The sequence below is a fragment of the Sciurus carolinensis genome, chromosome 18, assembly GCF_902686445.1.
Source record: "Sciurus carolinensis chromosome 18, mSciCar1.2, whole genome shotgun sequence".
Taxonomy (NCBI): domain Eukaryota; kingdom Metazoa; phylum Chordata; class Mammalia; order Rodentia; family Sciuridae; genus Sciurus; species Sciurus carolinensis.
Genome location: NC_062230.1, coordinates 21548246 through 21575779, shown reverse-complemented (window position 1 = coordinate 21575779; position 27534 = coordinate 21548246). Strand labels below are relative to the sequence as shown.

General features: G+C 60.7%; 1 protein-coding gene across 3 annotated transcripts; it reads left to right on the top strand.

Annotated features, from left to right (window-relative positions):
• The first annotated feature begins 4439 nt into the window (after positions 1-4439).
• On the top strand, positions 4440-25855 carry Kdm8 (lysine demethylase 8). Of its 3 annotated transcripts, none has more exons than XM_047532908.1 (8): positions 4440-4621; positions 12415-12944; positions 18277-18443; positions 20028-20160; positions 20376-20420; positions 23099-23248; positions 24101-24193; positions 24279-25855. In XM_047532908.1, exons 2-8 carry the CDS (start codon positions 12444-12446, stop codon positions 24441-24443), a joined length of 1254 nt encoding a protein of 417 aa, XP_047388864.1. In that variant the 5' UTR covers positions 4440-4621; positions 12415-12443; the 3' UTR covers positions 24444-25855. The 3 variants fall into 3 exon arrangements, with proteins under 3 accessions (XP_047388864.1, XP_047388863.1, XP_047388865.1); XM_047532907.1 differs by lacking the exon at positions 4440-4621 and adding an exon at positions 4791-4914; XM_047532909.1 differs by lacking the exon at positions 4440-4621 and adding an exon at positions 6240-6450.
• Positions 25856-27534: the final 1679 nt, after the last annotated feature.

The following is a 27534-nucleotide window of genomic DNA, read 5'->3' as shown; positions in this document are numbered from 1 at the left end:
CACCAAGTGCTCCCCACCATAACGTGCTGCCTCACCACAGGCCCCAAAGCAACAGGGCGAGCTGACCTTGGACTTGAGCCACTGAAACTAGAAACCAGAATAAACCTTTTCTCTCTATAAGTTGATTCCTTTCAGGGATTTGTTACAGGGATGGAAAGCTGGCTAACACACCTTGTGACTTGCTTTTCCCATAGAATGGGATTCCGTTAGCCAACAGAAGTAGCTCAAGTTGCTGACGAGTGAAGAGGCCTACAGCACCTGTTCCTTCTTTGAAATCCTGCACTCTCATGTGAGCACGCCTGTTGAGTGATAACAGACTCATGGCCCAGTTTTCTCATTGCCTTAGCCAACAACTTGCTGACCACCAGACATGTGAGCAAGGCCACTCATGTGAGCAAGCCCCACTAAGATCAGCCAAGCCTGGCCGCCAAGGCGATCTGTAGATTCCTGGTTTTAAGGCGTTGAGGCTGGGGATGGTTTGTTATGCAGCGTTATTCGTGGTCCTAGATAACTCATACAAACACAGCCCGGTGCCTGGTATAGAATCAAGCTCAACAAAAATCTGCAACACAGATGAATCAGTGAGTGAGGAAAGGAATACACTCTACTGGTCATTATTACTCCAACGCCACACGCAGTCTTTGATAAATATCTGTTGAATGGATGAGTGCAGAGTGATTATGGGGTTCTGCTGCGGGGTGGGATGGGGAGGAGAGAGAGCAAAAGAGATCTTTGGAGGGCTTAAAATAGTATCTGATGGGGAAGCAGCATCCTTCACCTATCAGGGAGCTAATGCTCGTCTTGAACAGGAGCTTCAGGCGGGCTGTGGCCTACGTAGCAGCTCTATGTGCAAACACAAATACCACCTGAGAACGTCTTGAAACAGCCAGAGCTAGAAGCCAGCTCTGGCCACGAGGCTCCAGGCCTGAACCTCAGGTCAGTTTGATACAGTTGCCAGAACCTGCTAGCACCTCTGACTCCACCTCTCTGGACAGCCAAGAGCCCCTGGACCCTGTGTCTCAAATATGGTTGCCATCCATCTCTGAGCTTCCTAGAAAGTTAGTGAAAATTTAGAATCCCGGGCCCGACTTTAGAGCTCCTGAATCAAAATCTCCAGAGGAGGTGCCCAAGAACCTGCATGTTAGGAAGTTCCGAACTTCCCTGGGGGATCCTTGAACTCAGAACAGGGTGGACTACCCCTACCAACAGGTGAACAGGTTGGACCAGGTGTGGATTCTGGACAGGAAGGACAGGAAAATAGCTTATTAGATGGTTAGGTGTCTTATCTAATCCTCACGATGTCCTTGGGAGGCAGGTGGTCATACCCATTTCATGGATGAGAACACTGAGCCCCAGAGACATAGCAAGGGTCCCAGTCGGCACGTCTTGCTCGCACCCTTGAGGAATCCACCCAATGCGACACCTTGTACTGTTAATGACAAAGATCATCTTAGGTCTCCAGGTCCCTTCTCAGGCCGGGATGGTCATGTGCCACAGAGGAATTAAGGCACAGAATAGGTGAGAGTGACCGCCCTACCTTGTGCAGTGGAAGGTCGGTGGCTTTGGTGGACGGGCTGGGACGTGGGAGGTCACTCTCCTCCTTCAGCAATTGGAACAAACTCAATGTCTCTCCTGTGGCAAGCTAAATGTTGTTTTCGAGTTTGGAGCTTTGTTTGTATGTGTATATTTTAAATAAATTTGATAATTAAGCTGCACGCACTCCCAGCACACTTGGATATATTTAAATTACAGGCTTCTGATCTAATGGAGAAAAATCACAAACACGGGCCAAAGCGATGGCTCTGTGTTCGGTGCCTTTCAGGCCCTCCCATGGGTCTGTCAGCTTAATGGCCAATTCCAAAGCTACCGGGAATGAGGGGAAGGGGCGGGAGGGGGTGGCGATGAGATTACGGGAAGTGAAACCCCACAGTGAAAAACTGCGGTTCTTTTCTATTAAGAGAACATTTCGTTTGTGCCCATAACTCATCTCACCAAGCCACTCCTGAACATATAAACAAGGCTGGGGTGTAGCTCGGTGGTAGCACAGGTGTAGCCTGCCTGAGGTCCTGGGTTCAATCCCCGGCACCAGAAAAACAAAACAAAAAGACAAAGAAATCAGCACGGGAGGGGGTCGGGGTGGTTTCTGGGGGGCTGGAGCTGTCCAGGGCCAGGGAACAGCCACAATTCCGTTCCCGACCTCTGTGGGAGAAGGCTGCGGGAAGCGGGGGTCCCGGTTCCAAGCTCCCCTGGCCCCTGTTGTGGGGGTCGGTGTGCACCCTACTGGGTAGCTCCGTGTAGTGAATGCCCGTGAACCTTCAAAGTCCTACTTAGTAAAGACAGACTTTTATTTGGGAGGATTATTACAAGGAGGGAAGGCCATGCTTTGGGGGGAAGTGAACTTGTAATAGTGACACTATTATGGTCATTGGACCTGCAAGCGCCCTGAGCATTAGGCAGAAAGAGCTTTTCTTTTATGGGGAGAAAAAAATAAGGCTAGTGGGATTGAGAAAAAAACAAACAGGACTAGGGATGGAAGGGGAGCAGAATGGGCAGCAGCGGGCGTCACTATTTTGTCCTGAGGCGGACACACCTGGGCGGTGTGCAGGCTCAGGCTGAGCGAGGCCGACACCCAGGGGCCTGGAGCAAGGAGGAGCTTAACCAGAGTTTGGGTCATAAGCACTTTGTTCTGATCTGTGGGGACGAGTAGTTCTGTTCATTACTTGTGAGATAAAGGGACATGGTTTGGATGTGAGGTGTCCCCCAAAAGCTCATGTGTGAGACCATGCCTAAAGGTTCAGAGGAGAAATGATCGGGTTACGGGAGCTGTAACCTAATCACTGGGTTAATCCACCCATATGGATTAACTGGGTGGTAACTAGGCCGGTAGGGTGTGGCTGGAGGAAGTAGGTCACGGGGCATATACTTAAATATATTGTCCCTGGCCAGCTGAGCTCTCTCTGCTCTCTGGCTGTCCTGTCCTGAGCTGCTTCCCAACATCACACCCTTCCGCCAAGATGTTCTGGCCCACTTTGGGCCCAGAGCTATGGAGTTGGCCAACTATGGACCCCACTTTTTTTTTTTTTTTGGCGGTGCTGGGGATTGAACCCAGGGCCTTGTGCTTGCGAGGCAAGCACTCTACCCACTGAGCTATATCCCCAGCCCTGGACCCCACTTCTAAAAACCCATGAGCCAAGATGAATTTTTCCTCCTCCACACTGTTCTTGTCTTGTTCTTTTGCTCACAGTGACCACAAAGCTAACTCAAAACAAAGCATGGCAATTTGAAGGGTGTGTGTCTGCTCTTGACACAGGCAGGTAAGCCTAGAAGGCGGCTTTCCTGAGTCCTAACAAAATCCTGTAAGAACGTGTTTTCACTAAGCTGTTTTCTGGAACACAAAAGAATGAGGGCACATCCTTTTTGCCTTCACTGTTTTCCAGGGGCACAGCGCTGGGGTAAATTCCACATCGTCACCACTCAATGAGGTGCCATCGGCAGGTGGGCTCTGGATGCATGACCACTGGGACCAGTCGACAGCTCCTAGTGAGCCTGGCAGGTTATGAGAACTTACTTTCTGAGCCTTACTTCCTCCCTTACGGGGTGATGATCATTATGATAACCAGCTCGACATATAAACATAAATATGAATCCATGTGTGTGTATATATACCACTTAACCACTTCCCAGCCCATTTTTTTTATTTTTTGACACAGGGTCTTGCTAAGTTGCTGAGTCTGGCCTTGAACTTGGAATCCTCCTGCCTCAGCCGCTGGGATTACAGGCCTGCACTACCACGCCAGGCTGATTTTAATATTTTTCAAGTGTTTTTGTTGTTGCTTTGGTGCTAGCACAGGACCTAGAATACACTGGTTGCACTGGCCTTGAGGAAGCCTCGGTTTCCCCATTTGTAAATAAGACACGCATCTCACCAGGTTGTGGGAAAGAGTAAGCAAGGCTGTAGTTAAAGGGGCCCAGACGACGCCGGGCGCACCCCGGTGACTCGTCTTCCACCCGGGGTGCGCGGCTCGGAGCCGCCTTTTCCACGCTGCCAGCGCCGCGCTCCTGGGGAGCCCGCAGGGAGGGCGCTCAACACACGCAACTGCCAGGACCGTGAGCATCAAGACCGGGGGGCAGCGCGCCCGTGGCCATCGGCCTAGCGCGCCGCATGGGCACCAGCTCCTGGTCCCGGAACCGCCGCGGCTGCAGCTTTCTTTCGCTGACCGCTCAAATTCTGGGGCAGTGATATTTTTCCAGAAGTGCGTGGCCACTTTATTTCACCCAACCTGTTTATTTTCTGTAAAGTTGAGAATACTACTAACTGCAGGCGTTAGAGGAAGTGGTGGGTGTGAAACTGCCCGGTACCAAGCTCGAACCCTGCAGACCGAGGCCGAGGGTAAAGCCCCGCCCGGCACCTCCGCGCTCGCGCCTCTGCAGGGAGGGGCGGGGCCGCCGCATCCGTCGCTCGGCGCTCCCCTAGGCACTCGGTCGTGACCAGATGAGCCGCGAGTGATCGATAGTCCGTAGGCCAGTCTGACGACTGGGAGAGGGGCCGTAGTGCCCGGGCCAACCGGAACAAGCCGTGGCCAACCTTGGGGCGACTGGACATCGTCCACACGCGGGAGAGGTTAGTTTGAGCAATTCGAAAGCGCCGGCAGCTCTGTTTTCTTAGAAATGCGGAGGTCACGCTGGACGGGAAAGACTGCGCAGGCGTCCTGATAAGGAACCGAAAATGGGGGGGAGGGGAGGTGCGGTATTGCGCATGCGCTTCGAGAATCCCCCGCAACGCATGCGCCCTGAGAACGCAGTTTAGCTTGCCGAACGCAGTTTCAGCTCTCCCTCGCTGTGCGGTAGGATTGGGGGAAAGCCAGGCGTGCGCAGTGTGCGTCGTCTTGTGCATGCGCCAGTCCGATCTCGCGAGTGAGTTGTGCGCCTGCGCTCTTCTCGGGTCGGGGGAGGGGATCGCGTCGGTGGAACGCCAGTGCGCCTGCGCGACTGTTTGTTAACGTGGTATCTATGGCAACGGTTCTTCCCGATACTGGGCCACGGTTGTCCGCGTGCAGATAGACCCGCTGAAAACGCCTGCGCTGGGCCCCGAGTAGGAGCCTCGAGCAGCGTAGCCCCGGGGAAGGCGCGGGGGAGGGGGAGGCGGACGGTGGGTGTGGGGTCCGTAGAGCCCGGCGGGTAACGCGACCCGAGCGGCGCGCAACCCCGGGAGGAAAGGCGGTGTCTGCTGCTTGGTAGGGTTCACTCATCGAACTCACTCAAGATCCGGCCAAGGGAGGTCCCCGTCCTCGAGTGCCAGGTGGCAAGGGCAAGGCCGGAGTTAGGACCACAGCGACTCCCAAAGCCAGACATCTGTGCGGCCCTTGGAGAGCCCGAGGTGCCTGTGCGGTTCAGACCTCCCAGCAAGTGTCAGGAGCGATGCTGCCCGATGGACGGAAGTTACCACCCTGACCGGCAGCCTGTGCCTGGAAAGCCAGAAGGAGGCTGCGATATTGGGATGTCCACTTTGGGAGGCTTCCTCCTGACCTGCGTGGTGCCGCCTATTGCATAAGGCCGCTGAGGCCCCCTGGAATCTTGGGCTGCTCCCAGAGGCTGTCTGGCCAGCCTGCTTCCAGGCTGCTCTGGGGGTGCGCTAGAGGAGCGGATTTTAAAAATAAGAGAATGGCCCCGAGGCTTCCTAGAAGGCTGCATCCTACAACCAGCAGGAACTTGCTTTGAGGTGTTCCAGCAGCACACCAAAGGCCACTTTGCAGGGTGAACTCTGTGAAGCCAGAATTGGGGGCAGGCAGTTGGTGTAGAAATAGGGCATCAGTCAAATCAAGGAAATGAAGTCCATGAAAGCCATCTGCCTCTGGGCGTCTGGACGTTGGAGACTGCCCCTGGGAGAATGGACTCTACATCTCACCTGCAAAACCAGGCCTAGTCACGTAGGCAGGAAGGAGAGATAAGCAGGGAGAGAACTGGAGAACAAAAGATCTTACAAAACCAGAATCGGGGGAATGTAGTATAATATAAAGCTGCTCTCCCGCCCTTTACGCTGCAGTCATTTCCCTGCCTCCCAACTACCTGTCAGTCTGTGAACATGCTAGCTATTGGTTCATCAGTCAGCTTGCAAGTATCCTCCGTTATTGGTCCCGTTAACCCTCGGAATTCAACTGCTTAAGGGTAGATCCCCGCCATTTTCTCTCTCTTTCCTCTCCTCACTTTCATGCTCTCTCCTCCTCACTTTCACTCTCTCTCTTTTCCTCTCATTTTCTCTCTTATCCTGCAGGGAGACACTCTGCCTGTTTGCTTAATAAACCCTCTTATGTGAGTTCCGCGTCCGGAGTGGTTTCTGGGTTCTTACACTCTGGATGGTGGATTTAGCAAGCCCAGCCCTGCACGTGGCTCCGTGGTTTATACACCAACAGGAAGTCCCTCTGTAAGGCACAGGCTGATTTATAAAGCCAGGTAAAATCACTCAAAGGCTAGTGCATGCAATCTTTGTCTGGCCCACTTTCTAAAAAGGTTCATTTTGTATGTCAACAAGCCTTTATTTAAGGCACTTTTAGGGACTGAATTATTGTTTACTGAGAAAAATTGTTTATGCCTGACCTTTCTGTATTTATGTGGCACCTGAAGGCCAGTTTGCAAAGCCAGGACACAAGGCCACACAGGTTATTTCTATGTCAGACACCACCACTGCTTAAAAAAAAAAAAAGGCAAGAGGTATTAAGGCCACTTACCTATTGAATTCTGGGAGAGCAGCTTGTCCAGTGAGGACATGGGATCATTCAGGCTATTTTGTATAACCTGGTCTCGGATGATGGAGGTATCAGTTTGCCTGGAGTAACCTCAACTTCTCTTTGTTCAGACACTTAAATTAATAGCGTTCTGATTTTGATGATAAATTGTGTAGTGAACGTTTGTACCTGGCTGTGAGAAGGCACTTTATACAACTCACAATAAACCCTTATATGTGGGACTCTGGGAAGCCAATTAAAAGGTCAGTTTATGCCTCTGCTCTAAAAAAATACTTTCCACATCTTGTCTCCCTCCTGGGGAGCTGTTCGGTTAATATGACCTTTTCTAAAAGGAACTCACTGAAAAGGTCCTGGGAGCCAAGCCACAAGGCCATACCAAGGCTATTCCAGCTGGTGCCTTCAGGAAAACCCGAAACCTTTTGATCAGTCCCACATGCCTAGACATGAGGCCACTCAGAAAGGAGGCTCCGCAGAGCCTGGACCTGGCCTGCCCTGCCCACGGGGCCAGCCCAAGCAGCTGCCTGTGTGAAGTTTGCTGCTTCTGGCCTACATGGGCCCAGGTCCTCCGGGAGACTCTCCTAGAGCCAGCAAGAAAGTGCAGCACCCTGCAGTCTAACCTCCGCCTCCTGAAGGCCGTTCACCTGGCTGGCTGAGCCAACGTGAGGCCGCTTCCTGGAGAGTCAATGGATAAATCAAATGGAATATTTCTGGTGCTTGCTTACAAAGAAACCATGAAAGATTGATTTGCAAAGCTTAGACAAAATCCAATTTCACCTGACCCTCAAGCCTTCGTCCACAGGGGTCTAGTTTTAAAAACAGGTCACCAAGCCACTTTGGAAGACTTCCAGCGACTAGGATCTGACTCTTCAGCTGTGAGAGGTTCTGGGAGTGCCGTGGACGCAGGCTGTCAGGATGGTAAGAGCAGATGTCCCTTCACTGTGGACTGTCCTGTGCTGCCAGCGTAAGGCTCTTACGGAAGCCTGTCATGAAGCCTGTCGGGAGACCATGTCAGGTGGCCACAGAGGCAGTTCGAAAGCCATTTTGGAAACGAACTCACCTGGCCTGAAGCTCCCGCCTCTGGAATGCCGAACAGTGTCGACTGTTGGTGGCATCAACTGCAGAGTCCACGTAGAAAAAGAGGACACTGAGACTATCTCATGCGGTCCAGAGCAGACCTGTCCAGCCAGCCCGGGACCCTGTGTCCCAGAGGCTGAGTGCAGAGGAGCACGGAGGCTACCTTGGGAGGACAGAGGACAACACACACGAGGCCCCTGGGACGCTGGCTTTGTAAGGCCCATGTGACCCTGTCAGGGGCCATTTCACAAAGCCACCCTGTGACTCCAGTACATAAAGCCCATGGTCTGCACCCAGGGGACTAGCTCCCAGCCCATTTGAAACCCTCTGGGAGACGAGTTTACAAAGTCCCAGGGGAAGCCTTTTCTGCAATACGACAGGTGGTCTCTGGGGGACCTTTCAGACCTGTGTGAGAAGCCAGCATACGAGCCCCTGAAATCTTTTGGGTGCCAAGACTTATGAGAGCCACGAGGCCATCGGGGAGGCCAGCTGGTGGGTCCCCTTGTTCACGCCAGGAGAGACCACATTGGAGGGTTGGGCTGTGACACTCCCCAAGAAGCCAAAGGAGGCCATTGCTGGACCCTTGGGAACCCTCTAGGGGACTGGAAATGAGACCCGTCCAGGCAGGGTGGCCAGGCCAGCGGGGCTCTCCGAGTTCCTCACCAGCCAAGCAAACTAGAAGCACATGCACTAGGAGCCCAGTGGCGAGAGGCCACCGTAGCAGGTCCCGAAAGCTGACAGCATCACCTCTGAGGCCGAAGGGTGTTCAGGGCCGGCACTGTGCTTCCTAGTCGTGGACCTCTCAGACCTCACCTTGCTCTGGGAATCCCCACCTCAGGGCTGTGAGGGCCGGGTCAGACCATGACCTCGACCATGACCACAAAGCCCACGGTGCTGATACGGCGCACAGGAGGCCCTGAACTGGACCCGAGGTCAGGCCCTGTTTCGGCACACCATTGACCATGGGCTTTGGGCAAGGCACTTCATGTCTTGCTGGCTTTGGTTTCCTCCTTAGCAAAGTGAGGGGATGGAAGTGACCACAGCCCCATCCAGCTCCCAGCATCCCACAGAGCTAGATGAGAGGGAAAGGCTGGCCAAGGAACCACGGTCCCGGCTGCGGAACAGAACAGCTCTGAAGCTACCCCTGTGAGTGGACAGGCCCGGAAGTGGGATGCAGAACAAGCAGTCCTTGAGGCGAAGCCGGGGGCGTGCCCAGCTCCCTCACACGGCTGCCTCCAGCTCCCGTGGCTCCGTCTCCTCGTCTGGAAGGTGTGGGTCACGCTGCTCTGCCTCAGGTTATCTGCACAGGGGTCCATAATACTCCTCAGAGCTTCAGCAGATTTAAAGTGCTCAGAGAGTTCCTGGCCTCGCGGAAATGCTTGGTGACATGTCATCAGCTTGGGGTCACGGTGAGGGCTGAATGAGGACATCTGGACACACTCAGTAGCCTGCCTGCTGCGGCTGCCCCTCCTGAGCTGGGGGCGGGTCATGAGCTGAAGCGGAGCCCAGCTTAGGGCTGGGGTGTGCGGCCCACCCTCATGGACCGCGGCAGTGCCCTCCCCACGCCCTCGCTCCCTGGCCTGCCGCTGGCCCCGCCACACCCACGGCGCCCAGGAAGCCATGCTTTCTCCTGAGCTGTCAGTCACCAGTCCCAGGCTGCTGCGGTTTCACGTGTGTCTGGGGGGGGCTCTAGCTCAGTGGGTGCAGCGCTTGCCTAGCACGTGCAGGGCCTGGGTTCAATCCCCAGCACCACCAGAAAAAACTAAAAACCGTGTCTCTGAAAGTCCCCGCGCCGGAAATGTGGTCCCCAGTGCAGCCTTGTGGAGCTGTGGGCCTCTGACGGGACTGGCTCTCGAGGGCCCTGCGCTTGTGGATGCAGGGGTGGCGGCTGTAGAGGGAGAGGGCCGTTCTCTGCAGGTGGCCTCGCTGTTGTGAAAGCCAGCTGGCTGTGCTGGTGGTTCGCCTGCCCCGGGCTGTGCAGGAAAGCCCTCAGCCACGCTGGGCCGAGCTCCTGGACTGGCCGCCGGAGCCCTGGCCTGCATATTCAGCGATGGCAGAACAGCCACCAGAAGCCCAGAGCGGCTCTGTTCTCGCACAGCAGGCCATAAATGTAATGGCCTGGGTCAACACCCATGGTGTCCCCAGTTTCTCTGGGTCGGGACTGTGGCGTGGTCACAAGGTCCTCTGCATCAGCAGCTCTGGTTACAGCCATGTGCTGGTCAGGGACAAGGGCTGGCTGGACAGGGATCCAAGCTCCCCGATCCGTTCAGTTCCCTGAGGGCTTCTGGGCAGAGGGCCTTGGGGCCACCATGGGCTGCAGGTCTCCCCGAGCTCTGTGCCCCGCAGGCCCTTCCAGCGTGGCCTCTGGTGCCACCGTGTGCAAGCCCAGTAGGCAGGAGAGTCTGGTGACAGATGCCAGTCGGCCTCATGTCACCTAATCACAGAAGTGGTGTCCCCACCGTCACCCATCCTGTTGGTTAAAGGAGTCAGACTCTGTTACTGCTGAACGAATCGCCACAGCCCGGTGGCTGTCAGCAGCACACATGTATCACCCTTCACCCCTGCGGGTTAGACGTGGACGTGGCCTCGCTGGGCCGAGCACGGCTGGGCAGGGCTCCTTTCTGCAGACCCCACGGAGAATCCATTTCTTGATTTTCTCAGCATCTAAAATTGCTCACATTCCCGAGGTACGTGACCCTCTTCCTTCGTCTTCAAAGCTAGCGCTGTTAGGTGCCTCTGTGACAAAGAAACAATTCTTTAAGGCCTCGTGTGTTAGGATGGTCTCATCCGAATAATCCAGAATAATCGCCGCATCTCAAGGTTCTTGTTCTTACTCACCTACAGGGTCCACGCTATGTGACGTCAGGGGTTCTGGGGAGTAGGATGTGGCATCTGGAGGGGCTGTTTTAGAAGTAGGAATAGAAGTTCCTGTATCAGTGCAGGCTAGCTCTTGTCACAAGCATCACCAGCACTTAGGGCCTAAACACGTTTATTTTTTGCTCCAGAACTGTTCCTGGTTGGTGGCCTTCTCAGGCCTCCTCTCAGAGTGGCAGCTCCCTGCCATCCTGTGGCTCTCTGAGGCCTTCACTTGCAGCCAGAGGGTAGGTGCAGTGTGGAGGATCCGGCAGGAGCTGTTCCTGGGCCCGGCCTGGGAGCGGCACATCACCGCATCCACAGTCACTGGACCAGCAGGTGACAACTCATTGCAGGTGAACCTGGGAGACCGTTTAACTGTGAAGGACTTTGGTGACCATACAGGAGGGGTCGACAAGCCTCATCTGGCCCACCATCTGCTTTTGCACACGAAGTTTTATTGGAACACAGCCATACCTGTTAGTTTGAACATGGCATATGGCCACTTACATGCTGCAGTGGCAGAGGAGTAGCAACAGCATGTGGCCCCCAAAGTCTAAAATAGTTCATGTCAAAAACACTTGCTGACCCCTAGCCTAAAACAGTCTCCACAAAAAGCCTCTTGGTCCCTGTCACTTAGCCTCAGTGAGATGAGGACTGCGTCTCGTTCTGTTTCATGTGGCTGTAACAGAGCGCCTGACACCAGGGAATGTATGAAGAAAAGGAGGCAAAATCACGTTATATTCACATATAAAGACACCAAAGGGCATTTCACCTTCATGTATATATAGAAGAAAGGAAGTTTAATAGAGTAGAGGAGGGAAAATAGGGGGAGGGAGGAGGGTGGAAAAGGGGGGAGGGGGTGGTGACCGAAATCAAATTCCTTGTATGTGTGATTTTCTCAAAATGTACCCAAATACTATGCATAATTATAACGCTCTAATAAAAAATCTTTAAAAAAAAAAAAAAAGAAAAGAAAAGGAGTTTTATCCGGCTCACAGCTCTGGTGGCTGTAAAGCACAAACAGCATGGCGCCAGCGTCTGGTGAGGGTCCCCTGGCTGCATCACAGCATGGCGGAGAGGTGAGAGGGAAGCAGTCGCCGAGCAAAGGCAGGGCGGCCTCCCTCAACCTGCCCCGTGGCGACAGGGGCCCCAGTGACCTTATCACCTCCCACGGAGCCTCGCCTCTTAGAGGTCCCACCACCCAGCTTCCAGCAGGGAACCACGTGCAGACCACGCAGATGAGCCTGCTGTTGGGTGAGGCCGCACGCGGCCCCCCGAGAGACGGCCACAATGACATGGGGGCGCGTTAGCGCCCAGCCGAGCACCAGCGGCACCAGCGCGTCCCCTCCTGTGGGTTTAGGTATCTGCAGCTTCTTCCTGAGGCGCTGAGGGGCCCGCCTCTCTCGGGGGCCGTGTGAGCGTCCGCTCTGAGCTTCCAGGGGACAGGGAGACACGTGCTGGCTCGCTGCCGGGCACCGAGAGGTGGCGTGGAAGCAGGTGCTGGGAGTCGTGGCGCCAAGGGAGGGGACGCTGGCCCTGGAGCGCCTCGCAGCTTCACACGGGGTCATGGACGGTCCCTTCCTGAGCGTGCATTTATGCAGTGCTGACTGAGTACCAGGCCTTGGAGATGGCGGTGGCCCCAGAGGGCGGGTCTGGCAAGCCAGAGAAGGCGCTTTGCCGAGTGTGGGGGTGAGCGTGGATCAGGCCCCTCTTGTCCCTGACTCTCGTTTGGTCCCGCCAGGCGCTGGTCCGACTCCGTGGTGGGCCCAGATGACAGAAGGTGCCGAGTGTCCTGGGGACCGCGGGGCTGGAGCCGGCGCCCTCTGGGACGCCCTCAGGGCGCTCCTGCCGAGCACCAAGGAGGAGCTGGAGCTGGAGCTCGGGGCCGGGGTGCAGGGGGCCGTGCGGCTGCTGCTGCGGCAGGCCACCGAGCTCTTCTACGGGGACAGGCCGAGCGAGTGTCTGCAGGCCAGCGAGGCCATCCTGGACTACGCCTGGGAGCGGCTCAACACCGGGCCCTGGCGGGACGTGGACAAGGACTGGCGGCGGGTCTACGCCTTCGGCTGCCTCCTGAAAGCCCTGTGCCTGTGCCGGGCGCCCTGCGAGGCCAGCGCAGCTGCCAAGGCCCTGCGGGTGTGTGACCTGGGCCTGCTGATGGGCGCGGCCATCCTCGGGGACATCCTTGCTCGGGCCGCCGCGGTGCTCCAGGCTCACCTTCCCTCCGCACAGAGGCCGACCTGGGACCCCAGCCAGCAGCCGCCCAGCCCAAAGGTACCAGGACGCATCCCCGTCCCCGCCCCACTCTCCGCTGTCCCGCTTTCTGGAGGCGCCTCCAGATGTGAGGACCGAGCTGCCCGGTCTGTGCTGTCCAAACAACCCCTTTTCCTGTTTCTGCAAAAGCAGCGCCTTTTAGAGAGGGAGGGTGGAAACCTGGCGGCTGGGGACAAACGGCTGACGGGATCCAGTGGGCAGCGCTGCGCCCACGTCCCCCAGGCCCAGAGTGCGTCCCCCAGACCCAAAGGGCGTCCCCCAGGCCCAGAGGGCGTCCCCCAGACCCAGAGTGCGTCCCCCAGACCCAGAGAGCGTCCCCCGGGCCCCGAGTGTGTCCCCCAGACCCAGAGAGCGTCCCCCGGGCCCAGAGAGCGTCCCCCAGACCCAGAGAGCGTCCCCCAGGCCCCGAGTGTGTCCCCCAGGCCCAGAGAGCGTCCCCCAGGCCCAGAGAGCGTCCCCCAGGCCCCGAGTGTGTCCCCCAGGCCCAGAGTGCGTCCCCCAGACCCAGAGAGCGTCCCCCAGACCCAGAGAGCGTCCCCCGGGCCCAGAGAGCGTCCCCCAGACCCAGAGAGCGTCCCCCAGGCCCCAAGTGTGTCCCCCAGGCCCAGAGAGCGTCCCCCAGGCCCAGAGAGCGTCCCCCGGGCCCCAAGTGTGTCCCCCAGGCCCAGAGAGCGTCCCCCGGGCCCCAAGTGTGTCCCCCAGACCCAGAGAGCGTCCCCCGGGCCCCAAGTGTGTCCCCCAGACCCAGAGAGCGTCCCCCGGGCCCCAAGTGTGTCCCCCAGGCCCAGAGAGCGTCCCCCAGACCCAGAGAGCGTCCCCCAGGCCCCAAGTGTGTCCCCCAGACCCAGAGAGCGTCCCCCAGACCCAGAGAGCGTCCCCCAGGCCCCAAGTGTGTCCCCCAGACCCAGAGAGCGTCCCCCAGACCCAGAGAGCGTCCCCCAGACCCAGAGAGCGTCCCCCAGACCCAGAGAGCGTCCCCCAGGCCCCAGGTGTGTCCCCCAGGCCCCAGGTGTGTCCCCCAGACCCAGAGAGCGTCCCCCAGACCCAGAGAGCGTCCCCCAGGCCCCAGGTGTGTCCCCCAGACCCAGAGAGCGTCCCCCGGGCCCAGAGTGTGTCCCCCAGACCCAGAGAGCATCCCCCAGACCCAGAGAGCGTCCCCCAGACCCAGAGAGCGTCCCCCAGACCCAGAGAGCGTCCCCCAGGCCCCAGGTGTGTCCCCCAGACCCAGAGAGCGTCCCCCGGGCCCAGAGTGTGTCCCCCAGACCCAGAGAGCGTCCCCCAGACCCAGAGAGCGTCCCCCAGGCCCCAGGTGTGTCCCCCAGACCCAGAGAGCGTCCCCCGGGCCCAGAGAGCGTCCCCCGGGCCCCAAGTGTGTCCCCCAGGCCCCAAGTGTGTCCCCCAGACCCAGAGAGCGTCCCCCAGACCCAGAGAGCGTCCCCCAGGCCCCAAGTGTGTCCCCCAGACCCAGAGAGCGTCCCCCAGACCCAGAGAGCGTCCCCCAGACCCAGAGAGCGTCCCCCAGACCCAGAGAGCGTCCCCCAGGCCCCAGGTGTGTCCCCCAGACCCAGAGAGCGTCCCCCAGACCCAGAGAGCGTCCCCCAGGCCCCAAGTGTGTCCCCCAGACCCAGAGAGCGTCCCCCAGACCCAGAGAGCGTCCCCCAGACCCAGAGAGCGTCCCCCAGACCCAGAGAGCGTCCCCCAGGCCCCAGGTGTGTCCCCCAGACCCAGAGTGCGTCCCCCAGACCCAGAGGGCGTCCCCCAGGCCCCAAGTGTGTCCCCCAGACCCAGAGAGCGTCCCCCAGACCCAGAGAGCGTCCCCCAGGCCCCAGGTGTGTCCCCCAGACCCCGAGTGCGTCCCCCAGACCCAGAAGGCGTCCCCCAGGCCCCAAGTGTGTCCCCCAGACCCAGAGAGCGTCCCCCAGACCCAGAGAGCGTCCCCCAGACCCAGAGAGCGTCCCCCAGACCCAGAGAGCGTCCCCCAGGCCCCAGGTGTGTCCCCCAGACCCAGAGAGCGTCCCCCAGACCCAGAGAGCGTCCCCCAGGCCCCAGGTGTGTCCCCCAGACCCAGAGAGCGTCCCCCGGGCCCAGAGTGTGTCCCCCAGACCCAGAGAGCGTCCCCCAGACCCAGAGAGCGTCCCCCAGACCCAGAGAGCGTCCCCCAGGCCCCAGGTGTGTCCCCCAGACCCAGAGAGCGTCCCCCGGGCCCAGAGAGCGTCCCCCGGGCCCAGAGTGTGTCCCCCAGACCCAGAGAGCGTCCCCCAGACCCAGAGAGCGTCCCCCAGACCCAGAGAGCGTCCCCCAGGCCCCAGGTGTGTCCCCCAGACCCAGAGAGCGTCCCCCGGGCCCAGAGAGCGTCCCCCGGGCCCCAAGTGTGTCCCCCAGGCCCCAAGTGTGTCCCCCAGACCCAGAGAGCGTCCCCCAGACCCAGAGAGCGTCCCCCAGGCCCCAAGTGTGTCCCCCAGACCCAGAGAGCGTCCCCCAGACCCAGAGAGCGTCCCCCAGGCCCCAAGTGTGTCCCCCAGACCCAGAGAGCGTCCCCCAGACCCAGAGAGCGTCCCCCAGGCCCCAAGTGTGTCCCCCAGACCCAGAGAGCGTCCCCCAGACCCAGAGAGCATCCCCCAGGCCCCAGGTGTGTCCCCCAGACCCAGAGAGCGTCCCCCAGACCCAGAGAGCGTCCCCCAGGCCCCAAGTGTGTCCCCCAGACCCAGAGAGCGTCCCCCAGGCCCCAGGTGTGTCCCCCGGGCCCAGAGAGCGTCCCCCAGGCCCAGAGAGCATCCCCCAGGCCCCGAGTGTGTCCCCCAGACCCAGAGAGCGTCCCCCAGACCCAGAGAGCGTCCCCCGGGCCCCAAGTGTGTCCCCCAGACCCAGAGAGCGTCCCCCAGGCCCCAGGTGTGTCCCCCGGGCCCAGAGAGCGTCCCCCAGGCCCAGAGAGCATCCCCCAGGCCCCGAGTGTGTCCCCCAGACCCAGAGAGCGTCCCCCAGACCCAGAGAGCGTCCCCCGGGCCCAGAGAGCGTCCCCCAGGCCCCAAGTGTGTCCCCCAGGCCCAGAGTGCGTCCCCCAGGCCCAGAGAGCGTCCCCCAGACCCAGAGAGCGTCCCCCAGACCCAGAGAGCGTCCCCCGGGCCCAGAGAGCATCCCCCAGGCCCCGAGTGCGTCCCCCAGGCCCAGAGTGCGTCCCCCAGGCCCAGAGAGCGTCCCCCAGACCCAGAGAGCGTCCCCCAGACCCAGAGAGCATCCCCCAGGCCCCGAGTGCGTCCCCCAGGCCCAGAGTGCGTCCCCCGGGCACAGAGAGCATCCCCCGGGCACAGAGAGCGTCCCCCGGGCCCAGAGAGCATCCCCCAGGCCCCGAGTGCGTCCCCCAGGCCCAGAGTGCGTCCCCCGGGCACAGAGAGCATCCCCCGGGCACAGAGAGCGTCCCCCAGACCCAGAGAGCGTCCCCCAGGCCCCGAGTGTGTCCCCCAGGCCCAGAGAGCGTCCCCCAGGCCCAGAGAGCGTCCCCCAGGCCCCGAGTGTGTCCCCCAGGCCCAGAGTGCGTCCCCCAGACCCAGAGAGCGTCCCCCAGACCCAGAGAGCGTCCCCCGGGCCCCGAGTGTGTCCCCCAGACCCAGAGAGCGTCCCCCGGGCCCAGAGAGCGTCCCCCAGACCCAGAGAGCGTCCCCCAGGCCCCAAGTGTGTCCCCCAGGCCCAGAGAGCGTCCCCCAGGCCCCAGGTGTGTCCCCCAGACCCCGAGTGCGTCCCCCAGACCCAGAGGGCGTCCCCCAGGCCCCAAGTGTGTCCCCCAGACCCAGAGAGCGGCCCCCAGACCCAGAGAGCGTCCCCCAGACCCAGAGAGCGTCCCCCAGACCCAGAGAGCGTCCCCCAGACCCAGAGAGCGTCCCCCAGGCCCCAGGTGTGTCCCCCAGACCCAGAGAGCGTCCCCCAGACCCAGAGAGCGTCCCCCAGGCCCCAGGTGTGTCCCCCAGACCCAGAGAGCGTCCCCCGGGCCCAGAGTGTGTCCCCCAGACCCAGAGAGCGTCCCCCAGACCCAGAGAGCGTCCCCCAGACCCAGAGAGCGTCCCCCAGGCCCCAGGTGTGTCCCCCAGACCCAGAGAGCGTCCCCCGGGCCCAGAGAGCGTCCCCCGGGCCCAGAGTGTGTCCCCCAGACCCAGAGAGCGTCCCCCAGACCCAGAGAGCGTCCCCCAGACCCAGAGAGCGTCCCCCAGGCCCCAGGTGTGTCCCCCAGACCCAGAGAGCGTCCCCCGGGCCCAGAGAGCGTCCCCCGGGCCCCAAGTGTGTCCCCCAGGCCCCAAGTGTGTCCCCCAGACCCAGAGAGCGTCCCCCAGACCCAGAGAGCGTCCCCCAGGCCCCAAGTGTGTCCCCCAGACCCAGAGAGCGTCCCCCAGACCCAGAGAGCGTCCCCCAGGCCCCAGGTGTGTCCCCCAGACCCAGAGAGCGTCCCCCAGACCCAGAGAGCGTCCCCCAGGCCCCAAGTGTGTCCCCCAGACCCAGAGAGCGTCCCCCAGGCCCCAGGTGTGTCCCCCAGGCCCAGAGAGCGTCCCCCAGGCCCAGAGAGCATCCCCCAGGCCCCGAGTGTGTCCCCCAGACCCAGAGAGCGTCCCCCAGACCCAGAGAGCGTCCCCCGGGCCCAGAGAGCGTCCCCCAGGCCCCAAGTGTGTCCCCCAGGCCCAGAGTGCGTCCCCCAGGCCCAGAGAGCGTCCCCCAGACCCAGAGAGCGTCCCCCAGACCCAGAGAGCGTCCCCCGGGCACAGAGAGCATCCCCCGGGCACAGAGAGCATCCCCCGGGCACAGAGAGCATCCCCCGGGCCCAGAGAGCATCCCCCAGGCCCCGAGTGTGTCCCCCAGGCCCAGAGTGCGTCCCCCAGGCCCAGAGAGCGTCCCCCAGACCCAGAGAGTGTCCCCCGGGCACAGAGAGCATCCCCCGGGCACAGAGAGCGTCCCCCGGGCCCGGAGCACAGATTACACGGAAGGCTTGGGAGCCCGGGGGACCAGGACCACTCGAGCTTCGGTCTCCTCCTCTGTAAAATGGCATTTAGAGTCCCAGCCCCAAGAGGAAAGGCTGCCGGCCTCGGACACTGGGGTGGGTCATGGGTGTGCCTCTCGGCACTGCCCCGGGCTCAGCTTCCCACAGTGAGCGTGACTGGAGGGCACAGGGTGCCGTCAGCAGCAGGCACACTAACGGAGTCCCACAGGGCAGAGGGACCCCCGGCCACGTGCGAGTCAGTCAGGTCAGCAGGACGTGGGAGCCTGCGGGTCACCAGGCGGGCGGCAGCTGCAGACGCAGGACCAGAGCCGGGAACCGCGTGGACTGGTGCATTTTGTCTTGGTTTTCCAGAGAGCCAGGCGCAAGCACGCTTCCGTCCCGAACGCGGAGCAGGAGAGGGCAGTGCCCCGGCTGCACCGCCCGTCCCTCCAGCACTTCAGGGAGCAGTTTCTGGTTCCCGAGAGGCCGGTGGTCTTGGAGGGCGTGGCCGACCACTGGCCGTGCATGAAGAAGTGGAGGTGGGTGGTCACTGCGCACCGTGAGGACACCCTCCCACCCCGCTGGCCCCAGGCCTCCCTGGAGTCCCCGCAGACGCTCCACTAGGACGGAGGGCCAGGAGGCTGGGGAGCAGGTCCCTCCCGCTGCAGCGGGCTTGGCCGAGGCAGAGTCTGTTTGGGTGTTTCCTAGTCGTCAGTGGACACAACAGCTTCTATGTGTTTATGTATTTTTACGTGGTGCTGAGGTGGAGTCCAGGCCTCCCACGTGCAAGGCAAGCGCGCTGCACTGAGCCACCGTCCCCGCCCGGAGCAGGTCTTTGACCAGCAAGCGCCCGAGTGGTGGCCTCAGGTTCAGTCCACGTGCACTCCTGGGGCTCCTAGGAGTCCTGAGCACCTTCTCAGGGACCTGAGGCCAAGCCCAGAAATAATGCAGGACACAGCCCCACCAGATTCAGGGAGGCGGTAGGAGCAGGCAGCTGGACAGTGGCCACAGCAGCCCCTCGATGGCCTGGGTTTCCTGGCCCCAGAGTCCACCAGTCAAGGTCAGAAACGGAAGCAGGGCTGCTGTGTCGCGTCTGTGCCGATGCGTACAGACTTATTTTCTTGTCTCTGTTCCCTAAGCCACGCCGTGTGACCACTATCGCCGCAGCAGCAACTCTGCAGGAAGCGTTTGGAGTAGTGAGGAAATGACTTCCGGTGCCAAGTCATTGCCGTTTTTGTTTTTTGTTTTTTGTTTTAAATAGGGAACTTGAGCATCCTTGGATTTTGGCATCTGCGGGGGACCTGGAACAAATCCCCTGTGGATGGGGAGTGGATTGGGTCAGCCAGTGCCTTAGAGTTCCGTCACTGTGACAGAACAGCTGAGAAAATCAACTTAAAGGAGAAAAAAGTTATTATATTTTTAGGGTTCCAGTCCGTGGTCCCTTGGCTCCGTTGTTCCTGGACTGTTGGGGGCAGGACATCGTGCAGGGAGCCAGAAGCGGACAGGGCGGGGCTGGGGACAAAGTGCTCTTCACGCCCCCGTGCCCTGCTTCCTCCGACCGGGCCTCCCCTCCTGGTGTCCACCACCTCCACCTCCGGGCACCCACCAAAGCTGTGCCTCCACCATGGGGTCACCTTGGTCCAGCTGCCAGGGCTGCCTTGGGGACCAGGCCTCCAGCACCGTGAGCTTTGAGATCCAAGCCAGAAGGGCCAGTGTTGGGGGAGTCCTGTGGGGACGGTCCCACGAGGTGTGGCCAGGGGACCAGGCTGCAGGAGCATGGTCACAGCAAGCCTCCAGAACGCAGCCCCCGTGCCCGTGTCAGGAAGGCACGTGGCGCGTTTCACCTCCCCTCATCCGCGTGGCACAGGCACTGTGGTCACCTGCACTTTACACAGGGAACAGGGACTCAGAAGGAAACAGCAGCCAGCAAACCAGATTGGTGGGGTCTCTCCATAGCGCTGTGCATTGGCTGTGTGACCTTGGGCAAGTAACCTCACCTCTCTGTGCCCGAGTAGTGAGTAGGTTTTGTGGGAACTAAAGGAAACCACAGGTAAAGCTCACTGGGCACGGTGCCCAGCAGGCGGTGGTGATGGTGACGAGGACGATGCGTGTGTTTCTGATAGTTTGGAGTACATCCAGAAGGTCGCTGGCTGCCGGACCGTCCCCGTGGAGGTTGGTTCCCGGTACACAGACGAGGCGTGGTCCCAGACGCTCATGACGGTGGACGACTTCATCGGCAGGCACATCGCGAGCCAGGTGCGGCCCCGGCGCTCTGCCAGGCTTCCCGGGAGGCGGGGCGGTCGGGGCGGTGCTCCCAGCCGCGGGAGGCGGAGGAGCCAGGCCCCCCTGCTCCAGGGTGCTGATCCCACCAGGGAAGCGGCCCGCAGGACGCTGGGCTCGCGGGCGGGTCGGGCCTTGGGAGGAGCCTGGCGGTGCTGCTCACAGCGCTCTCGCCCTTTCCCGCGGCCCAGGCGAGCGGCGTGGGGTACCTTGCTCAGCACCAGCTCTTCGACCAGGTGAGTAAGGCCGCGCTCGCCCCGCCCTCCTCCCCAGGGCCAGCTGCAGGCAGGTGACCACAGGCCTGAGTCCAGGGACCCCTGATGGGGAGGGCTCCAGCTTGCAGCCCCCAGGGGTGGGGACACTGCCAGTGTGGTGAGAGCCAAGGAGGGGACCCCAGAGGGTGTCTGACTGTGGCCTCGCCCACACCTGGCCTGCTGCTTCTGGGTCCAGCCCTGGCGGGCCAGATAGACCCCGAGCACAGACTTGCTGAAGCCTGAGGGGTGGGACATTCCAGGGACAGGCGCCCCACGCAGGAGGCAGCGGGCAGAGCGCCAGCAGCAGCGCAGCAACGGGGTCCTGGGAAGGGCAGCGTGGCGTGGACTGTTCTGGAACCTCCGCCTCCAGGGGCTCAGCGGCTCCCCACAGTTTCCCGCCCCAGAACCTCTTACTGGTTTCCTCCCGGACTGTCTTCTAAGCACTGGCCACCACCGCGGGCCGGTCCTTGTTGCTTGTCACCTCGTGAAATCTCTGTTCTCCTGGGACGTCAGTGATTCTGATCGCAGGACCTGTTCAACCAGTCGCCTTTCACAACGATGTCATCGGGAACAGTCAGAGTTCTGCCGAGCATCCCACAGGGCCAGGCCTGGTGCCACCCCAGCCAGAAGCCAGTGTGAGGTGACAGGAGCCCGAGGTCCCAGAAGACCTTCTGGAATCTTGCGAATGGCCCGAGAACCCCCTGTGGCACTGGGGCCTCCGCCTGGGACCCTGTGCCTTAGCCCACAGCATGGGACATCACTGTTGGACGTTTCGCGCTGGCCGTGCGTGGCTCTTGCAGGACAGCGGGCAGGGGGACATTCCCGCCTTCCCGGGTGGCCTTTGGTGTTCCGAGCAGTGGCCAGCAGTGATGGGTGCCACGGAAGAGGCGGCAGGTGGAAGCCTTGCTCTCTGGAGAGGCCTGAGGCCCAGCCGCTCGGTTCCTCTCAAGTCGGAAAGGCTGGGAGCGGAGCCACCCGGCCCGGCTCAGCCCTGGCGCTGGCCCCTGCTGCTGCGGGGGGTCAGGGAGCGCTTTCCTCGGAGGAGCGGCTTTTCCACGCCGAGGCCCTGCCCCCCGGGCCTGCAAGGTGGCCCCTGTGCTGGCGACGTCCTGTGGGGCCTCACTGCCCAAGAGGGCGCAGAGGCTGGGAGGGAAGGAGGGTCAGGAGGAAACACCATAGGGACTGCGTGGCGGCCCTTTCCAGGATCGCTGTCCCTCCTGAGGGTGGCCAAGGCCCGTGAGCCCACCACAGCCTCCTCCAGGACCCTCGGGCCCCTCAGAGTCCCACTGGTCAGGCACAGACGCTCTGGAGCCCTGGTCAGGAGCCTGTGGGTGTCTGGCTGGTTGGCCCGTCAGTGCCTGCGTCCTGCCTGATGGCCCGTAGGCCGCATCCCTGCCACAACTGGATGATCGTAGTCTTAATCTTTCTCATTTGATTAATGGGAAACGATGACTCATTCTGGGTCTAATCTGGACTCATTTGCTGAGACTGAAACCTTTCTGATTCATTTTTGTGTCTGTCTGGTTCTGTCCTTTGGCGATTTGTGTTGTTTACCTATTGAGATTTTAGTGCTTTCCGCATTGATCGGTGTGAAACGGAGTCTGCATTAACCTCTTCTCAGCAAAGGAAGTTTTCTAGTGTTTCCATCTTCAGAGTGGCTAATTTATTTAAACTGTGACAATTGTGATTTCTTTTTTTGTACTGGAATGGAACCTAGGGGTGCTTTACCAATGAGCTACATCCCCAGCCCTTTTTATTATTTTTGTTTTGAGACAGGGTCTCACTAAATTGCTGAGGCTAGCCTCAAAATTGTAATCCTCCTGCCTCGGCCTCCCGAGTAGCTGAGATTACAGGCATACACCGCTGCACCTGGCCAACGGTGATTTCTTTACCATTAGTGAATTTTGGAAAAATCCTCCTAACTGGAGATTTGACAGATACCCAATACCATTTTCTTTTTGTTTTCCTTTCATTTGCTTAAAAAATTTTAATGCTAGACTATAACAAGCTAGGTTTTTTTAGTATAAAGCATTAATATCAGGTTTTTAAAAAGGAAATAAGAAATCCATGACATGGCAAAAGACATGAAAACGAGATTACAACCGTTACCTGCTAATTGCTATTTGTTTGTTTTTATTGTCTTCAAATTCTCTTCCATTACAATTGGGCCCCAGTAGTGGGCGCTTGCTGTCACTCACTCGGCCACCTCCGTGTGGCTGGGTCCCCCGTCTCTGCTGGGACACTGCTGTCCTAGGCTCCAGGGGCTGGCCCTGAGGTTCCACGCTCCACAGGAACACCTGCCTCTGCACCCCGGTGGCTTGGCACGGCACGTTCGGCCATTCTTACACAGCGTGGACTTTTCCCTCTTTGGTTTCCGTTGCTCTTGGGCAGGGGACCCTAACCACAGGGAAGGTTAGCAGCCATTCTTTAAACCGTACTCAGCGAGGGTCCCTTTGCCCCACTTCCCCTCTGCTTGTGACTAGATCTCAGGGCGTTCATGGCTTTGAATCGCAGGGACAGCCACTGACGAGTAACGCACTGACGTGGCCCAGGGGTCGAGGGTGCAGACCGCAGCCTGCGCCTCCGCCCGCCGGCTGGGGAATGGAGTGGTTCCGCTCCTGCTTGAAGAGCGACTCGCTGACTGATTGCAACACCCACAGATCCCGGAGCTGAAGCGGGACATCGGCATCCCCGATTACTGCTGCCTGGGTGACGGGGAGGAGGACGAGATCACCGTCAACGCCTGGTTTGGTCCCCAGGGAACTGTCTCCCCACTCCACCAGGACCCGCAGCAGAACTTCCTGGTCCAGGTAGGAGCTGCCACCACACCAGTGACTCCACGGGGCTGACCTCAGAGTCCACCCTCAAACCCCGGCTCTGAAGCAAGAACCCCGGGGAGGGCTGTGGGCCTGAAGCAGCGGGCAGCCGCCGGCCTGCGAGGGCCTGCTCCCCAGTGAGGCTTGCTTCCGGGGTTCTCTGGAGGGGCTCATCCTGGGGGGCCCCTGCCCCCGGCCTCCACTCTGCCCTCCAGCCGCCCCATCTGCCTCATGCACCAGGCCAGCTTCTGAGTGAGGCCGAGGCGGGTGGGGCAGAGGTTCCCGTCCACAGCTGGGTTTTGTTTCTGGTTTTCGTCACTGCTGAGACCCGGGCAGAGGAACGGGTTTCTTGCAAGGGGAGGTGACACAGACGCCCCTCAAGAGACCCTTGTCTCTGACGGCCTGGTAAGTGGGACACACTTTTTGCCCTGGGGCCGGTTCCGAGAGGCGGGTCAGTGAGAGGTGGAGAGCCAGCCGGCTCAGCAGGCCCTCCGGGCACGGCCACCAGCTCCGTCCCAGGCAGCTTTATGAACTTGGGCTGTTCATGTAACTCTCAGTGCTTCATTTTCCTCACCTGGAAAACGGGGTGCAGAGAGCCCCCCGAGGCTTGTGAGGACTAGCCCAAGTGAGGCTTGGTGTTCAGCGGGCAGGTTATTAGCCACAGCGACAAGGCTGCCGCTCCGTCACGTGCTTGGCGGACAAGGCGCACTTGGACTCTGAGCATCTAGGCGCATGTGCGGCGGGAGGGGCAGCTGAGGCCCAGGACGTGTGTGCAGGCGTCAGGAAGACGGGGACGAGGGCCTGCGCGGGAGGCCAGGCCACCAAGCAGCGGGTGGTCTCTTCCAGGTGATGGGGAGGAAGTACATCCGGCTCTACTCCCCACGGGACTCGGAGGCTCTGTACCCGCACCAGACGCACCTTCTTCACAACACCAGCCAGGTGGGCCCGCGGGAACGCGGGATGATGTGGCTCGTCCCCTCCTGCTGTCCCCGGACTCCAGCAAGATCACCTTTGCTCTTTCCAGGTTGACGTGGAGCAGCCCGACCTAGAGAAGTTCCCCAGGTTCGCCGAGGCGCCCTTCCTGTCCTGCGTCCTGTCTCCTGGGGAGACGCTGTTCATCCCGGCCAAGTACTGGCACTACGTGCGGGCGCTGGATCTGAGCTTCTCTGTCAGCTTCTGGTGGTCGTAGCGGGAGGACGTGTGGAAGGGCCTGCATGCTGACAGCGCTCACTACCCCGCTCACTCCTGCCCTGGCTCCAGGCCCCGGGCTCTGAGCTGGGCCCTGAACCACAGGGGAGGCCCGGCTCCGGGCACCCAGGCCCAGCTGGCAGAGGAGCCCGGGGACACTCCAGGCGGACCACCCACACGCAGCTCCTGACACGTTTGGGGGTCCGGCGGCGTGCCTAGTGAGAGCGTGGGCTCCAAGAGGGCTGCTGGGCCCCGGGCTGGCCCCACCGCTGAACCTCGTCCAGGAAACAGGGCGGGGCCTACCCAGAGTCTCGAGGCACCTGTGGTGGCAGAGCGCCGTCACCCACGTCGGTTCCCGGGATCACGCTGGACTTCATCATGGCCAGGCCTGGGGGCACCACAGCCTGCAGACTCTGGAGAGGCGGGCGAGGCCCTGGTTACAGGGAAGGGCCCTAAACCCAGTGGGAGACTCGCCCTCCTTACTGAGGCACAGTGCCAGGTGGACGGGTTTTCCACTGAGCACACGCCTGGAAACAGGCTCCCCGGAAGGACCAGGACCATCCCAGCACCGGAGGTGCCTCGGGAGACCTGCTCTCCAGGGAGGCCGTCCGGTCCGCAGAGCAGCCTCCAGCCAATGTGCACAGACGGGGAGAACAGCGCGTGGTCATGTTCCCACAGGCGCGTCTGGGTCTGCACTGCATTCTCCACCAAGACCATGAGGCAAAGAGCATCCGCTCCAAATCAACCACAAGAGGAAACTGAAAAGCTGATGAACCTTTACGTAAAATGTCTCATTTCTTTAATTAAAAAACTTCCAAGTATTATGCCGAAACAGTAACTGTATTCAGTTCTTGGTGGAGTACATGGGTGTTTGTGGTGAATAAACCCAACTTACTAACAATCAGCTGTGCAGGCTCCTCCTGCTCAGTGTCAGGAGGGGACAGCGCCCGCCGGTGGGCTTAGCGGCTCAGCAGAAAGCCACGCACCTCGCTCACGTCCACCTGTGTGCCCACCCCACGCTGGAAACCCTCCCTGAGGAGGTGGCAGGAGGAGGAGGACGTGCATCCTGCAATGAGATCGTGGCGGCTGTTGTAACGGCATGAGCGACACCCACTGGTGGGGGTGGGAGTGGCCCCCGTGCAGTGAGGGCAGCCAGCCCTGGACACCTGGCACACGGTTCTCCTCTTTAATATTGTTGGTTTGGTCTTTTTGTTCTGTGGCATTTTTCTGAACATTTAGAATTTTTCATACACATCTTTAGTTGTAGGTGACACAACACCTTTACTGATTTTTAGGTGGTGCTGAGGAGGAAACCCGGGGCCTCAGGTGGCTCGGCGGGCACTCTACCACTGAGCCCCAGCCCGGCCCTGAGTGTTGAGAATTTCTAAGGTCACAATAAACGCTGTCCTGTTAAGTGAAGTGCAGTGTTCTTGATTTTTAGCTGGTGTTGTTTACATGTGTACAGCCCGGGGCGGGGAGGAGAGCCGGGCAGGTGGCAGCCCAGGGAAGGGCGAATGGCGGGCAGGGGTGGGGCGGTGGGAGGGCCCAGCAGGGAAGCACCAGTGCTAGCTGGGCGCCGCGGCAGGGAACCGGGACGTGTGGGTCACCGTGGTCCAGTCAGGAGTTCCTGGAGTGAGTCAGGGCACCGTGAGGTGCAGAGGGCAGTGGAGACGGGCGGGGCGGGCCAGGTCAGGGCCTGGGATGCCGGACAGGAGCTGAAGTCAACAAGGTCCTGCTGGGGACGCGCATCCTGGGGAGGGCTGCAGGCATGGACCGGCTGGAGGGTCAGTGCACCCAGGCCGAGGTGCTCAGAGGACCTTGGCCTGCAGGTGGCCTGCAGGAACGTGACCACGCGAGAGGCTGGCAGGGAGCTGGCTGCCTCACGCTGCCCTTGGCACGGTGCTCCCGTCCTCCAGGGCACCAGGCCTCCCGGGCACCTTGCGGGAGCAGCTCAGGGACAAGCAGGGCTCCCCCCCGGGGCCCCAGGCCAAGGCCCTTGCTAGACTGGCTCTCCCTCCTGCAAGCTCCCTCGTGCCCTTCCAGGAGACCCCTCTGCTAGTTAAGTGGCCAGGACAGTCCCGTGCCCACCTGCCAGGCTGCCTGAAGGCACCAAGTAGCTTCCTCCTGACGGGAGGCCCAGGGCTCAGGAGGCAGGACCTGGGCTTCCCACACCACGAGTCCTTTGCCCACCACGTCCAGGTGCCTGCTCCACGCGGGGCCGGCAGAGGGAACAAGGCGGAGCCCCTGCCTGCCTGGGGGAGGTGCCCCGTAAGCTGTGGCCACAGTCCACAGCCCTGTGCTGGCAAAGCCCCTCCCCCTCGGCCCCAGGGGACTGCGCCACCCGTGGCTCCAGGGTGAACCTGGGTTTTCCGATGCCAGTCGGCTGGATCTCCTTCCCACTCGGCAGCCTCCACACTGGAGCTGAGCCAGGAGACATGTGCGGGTGGGGAGCCACTGCGTGAGACCCGCCCTCCTCCTGCTGGCACTGGGGCACCAGGGTGTGAGGTCCAGTGCGGCTCCACTTTGCTACCAGGAAGTGGCCGGGTCTTCTGGGAAAGCCCCTTGTAGGCCCTCGGCATGAGGCCAGCGCGGAGAGCAGAGGTAGACGTGGGTGCCTGGTGATGGCGCTAGGCCACCGAGCAAGCCTCCTGAGGGACGCTGCGGCCAAGTCCTTCCCTGTTAGAGCCAGTCTGAGATGACTTCTCGGTCAACACTAAAGGGTCGTGACCTGCTGGGCCAAAAAACAGGCAGGTAGACAGGAAGTCACAGCAGCACGGCGAGTGTGGTGACCAAGGAAGGGCAGGGAAGGGGACAGAGCACCACAGTGGTGAGAAGCCCTGAGACCCACAGGGAGGCAGGCATGGCGGGCAGAGAGAGCAGAGGGGAGCCCTCCAGAAGCAGAAAGGCTCCCAGGCTCCATGAGAACGCCACACCCGAACGGCGGGCAAGGGAGAGGCGGAGCCGGGTGTGCTGGGCCACGTCAGGGTGTCCGCCTGCACAGCTGCCATGCGGGATGACCACGTCTGGTGCAAGAGACGGGAGCAGAGGCCACCGTGGAGCTGGGGGCGGGGAGAGCAGGTGGGGCGAGGGGC

Coding starts and splice junctions, on each gene's coding strand:
- Kdm8 (XM_047532907.1), top strand. CDS start 4,893: ATGCGCCAGTCCGATCTCGCGA. Junction 20,421..23,098: donor AGCACCAGCTCTTCGACCAG/GTGAGTAAGGCC, acceptor CAACACCCACAG/ATCCCGGAGCTGAAGCGGGA. Junction 23,249..24,100: donor AGCAGAACTTCCTGGTCCAG/GTAGGAGCTGCC, acceptor GGTCTCTTCCAG/GTGATGGGGAGGAAGTACAT.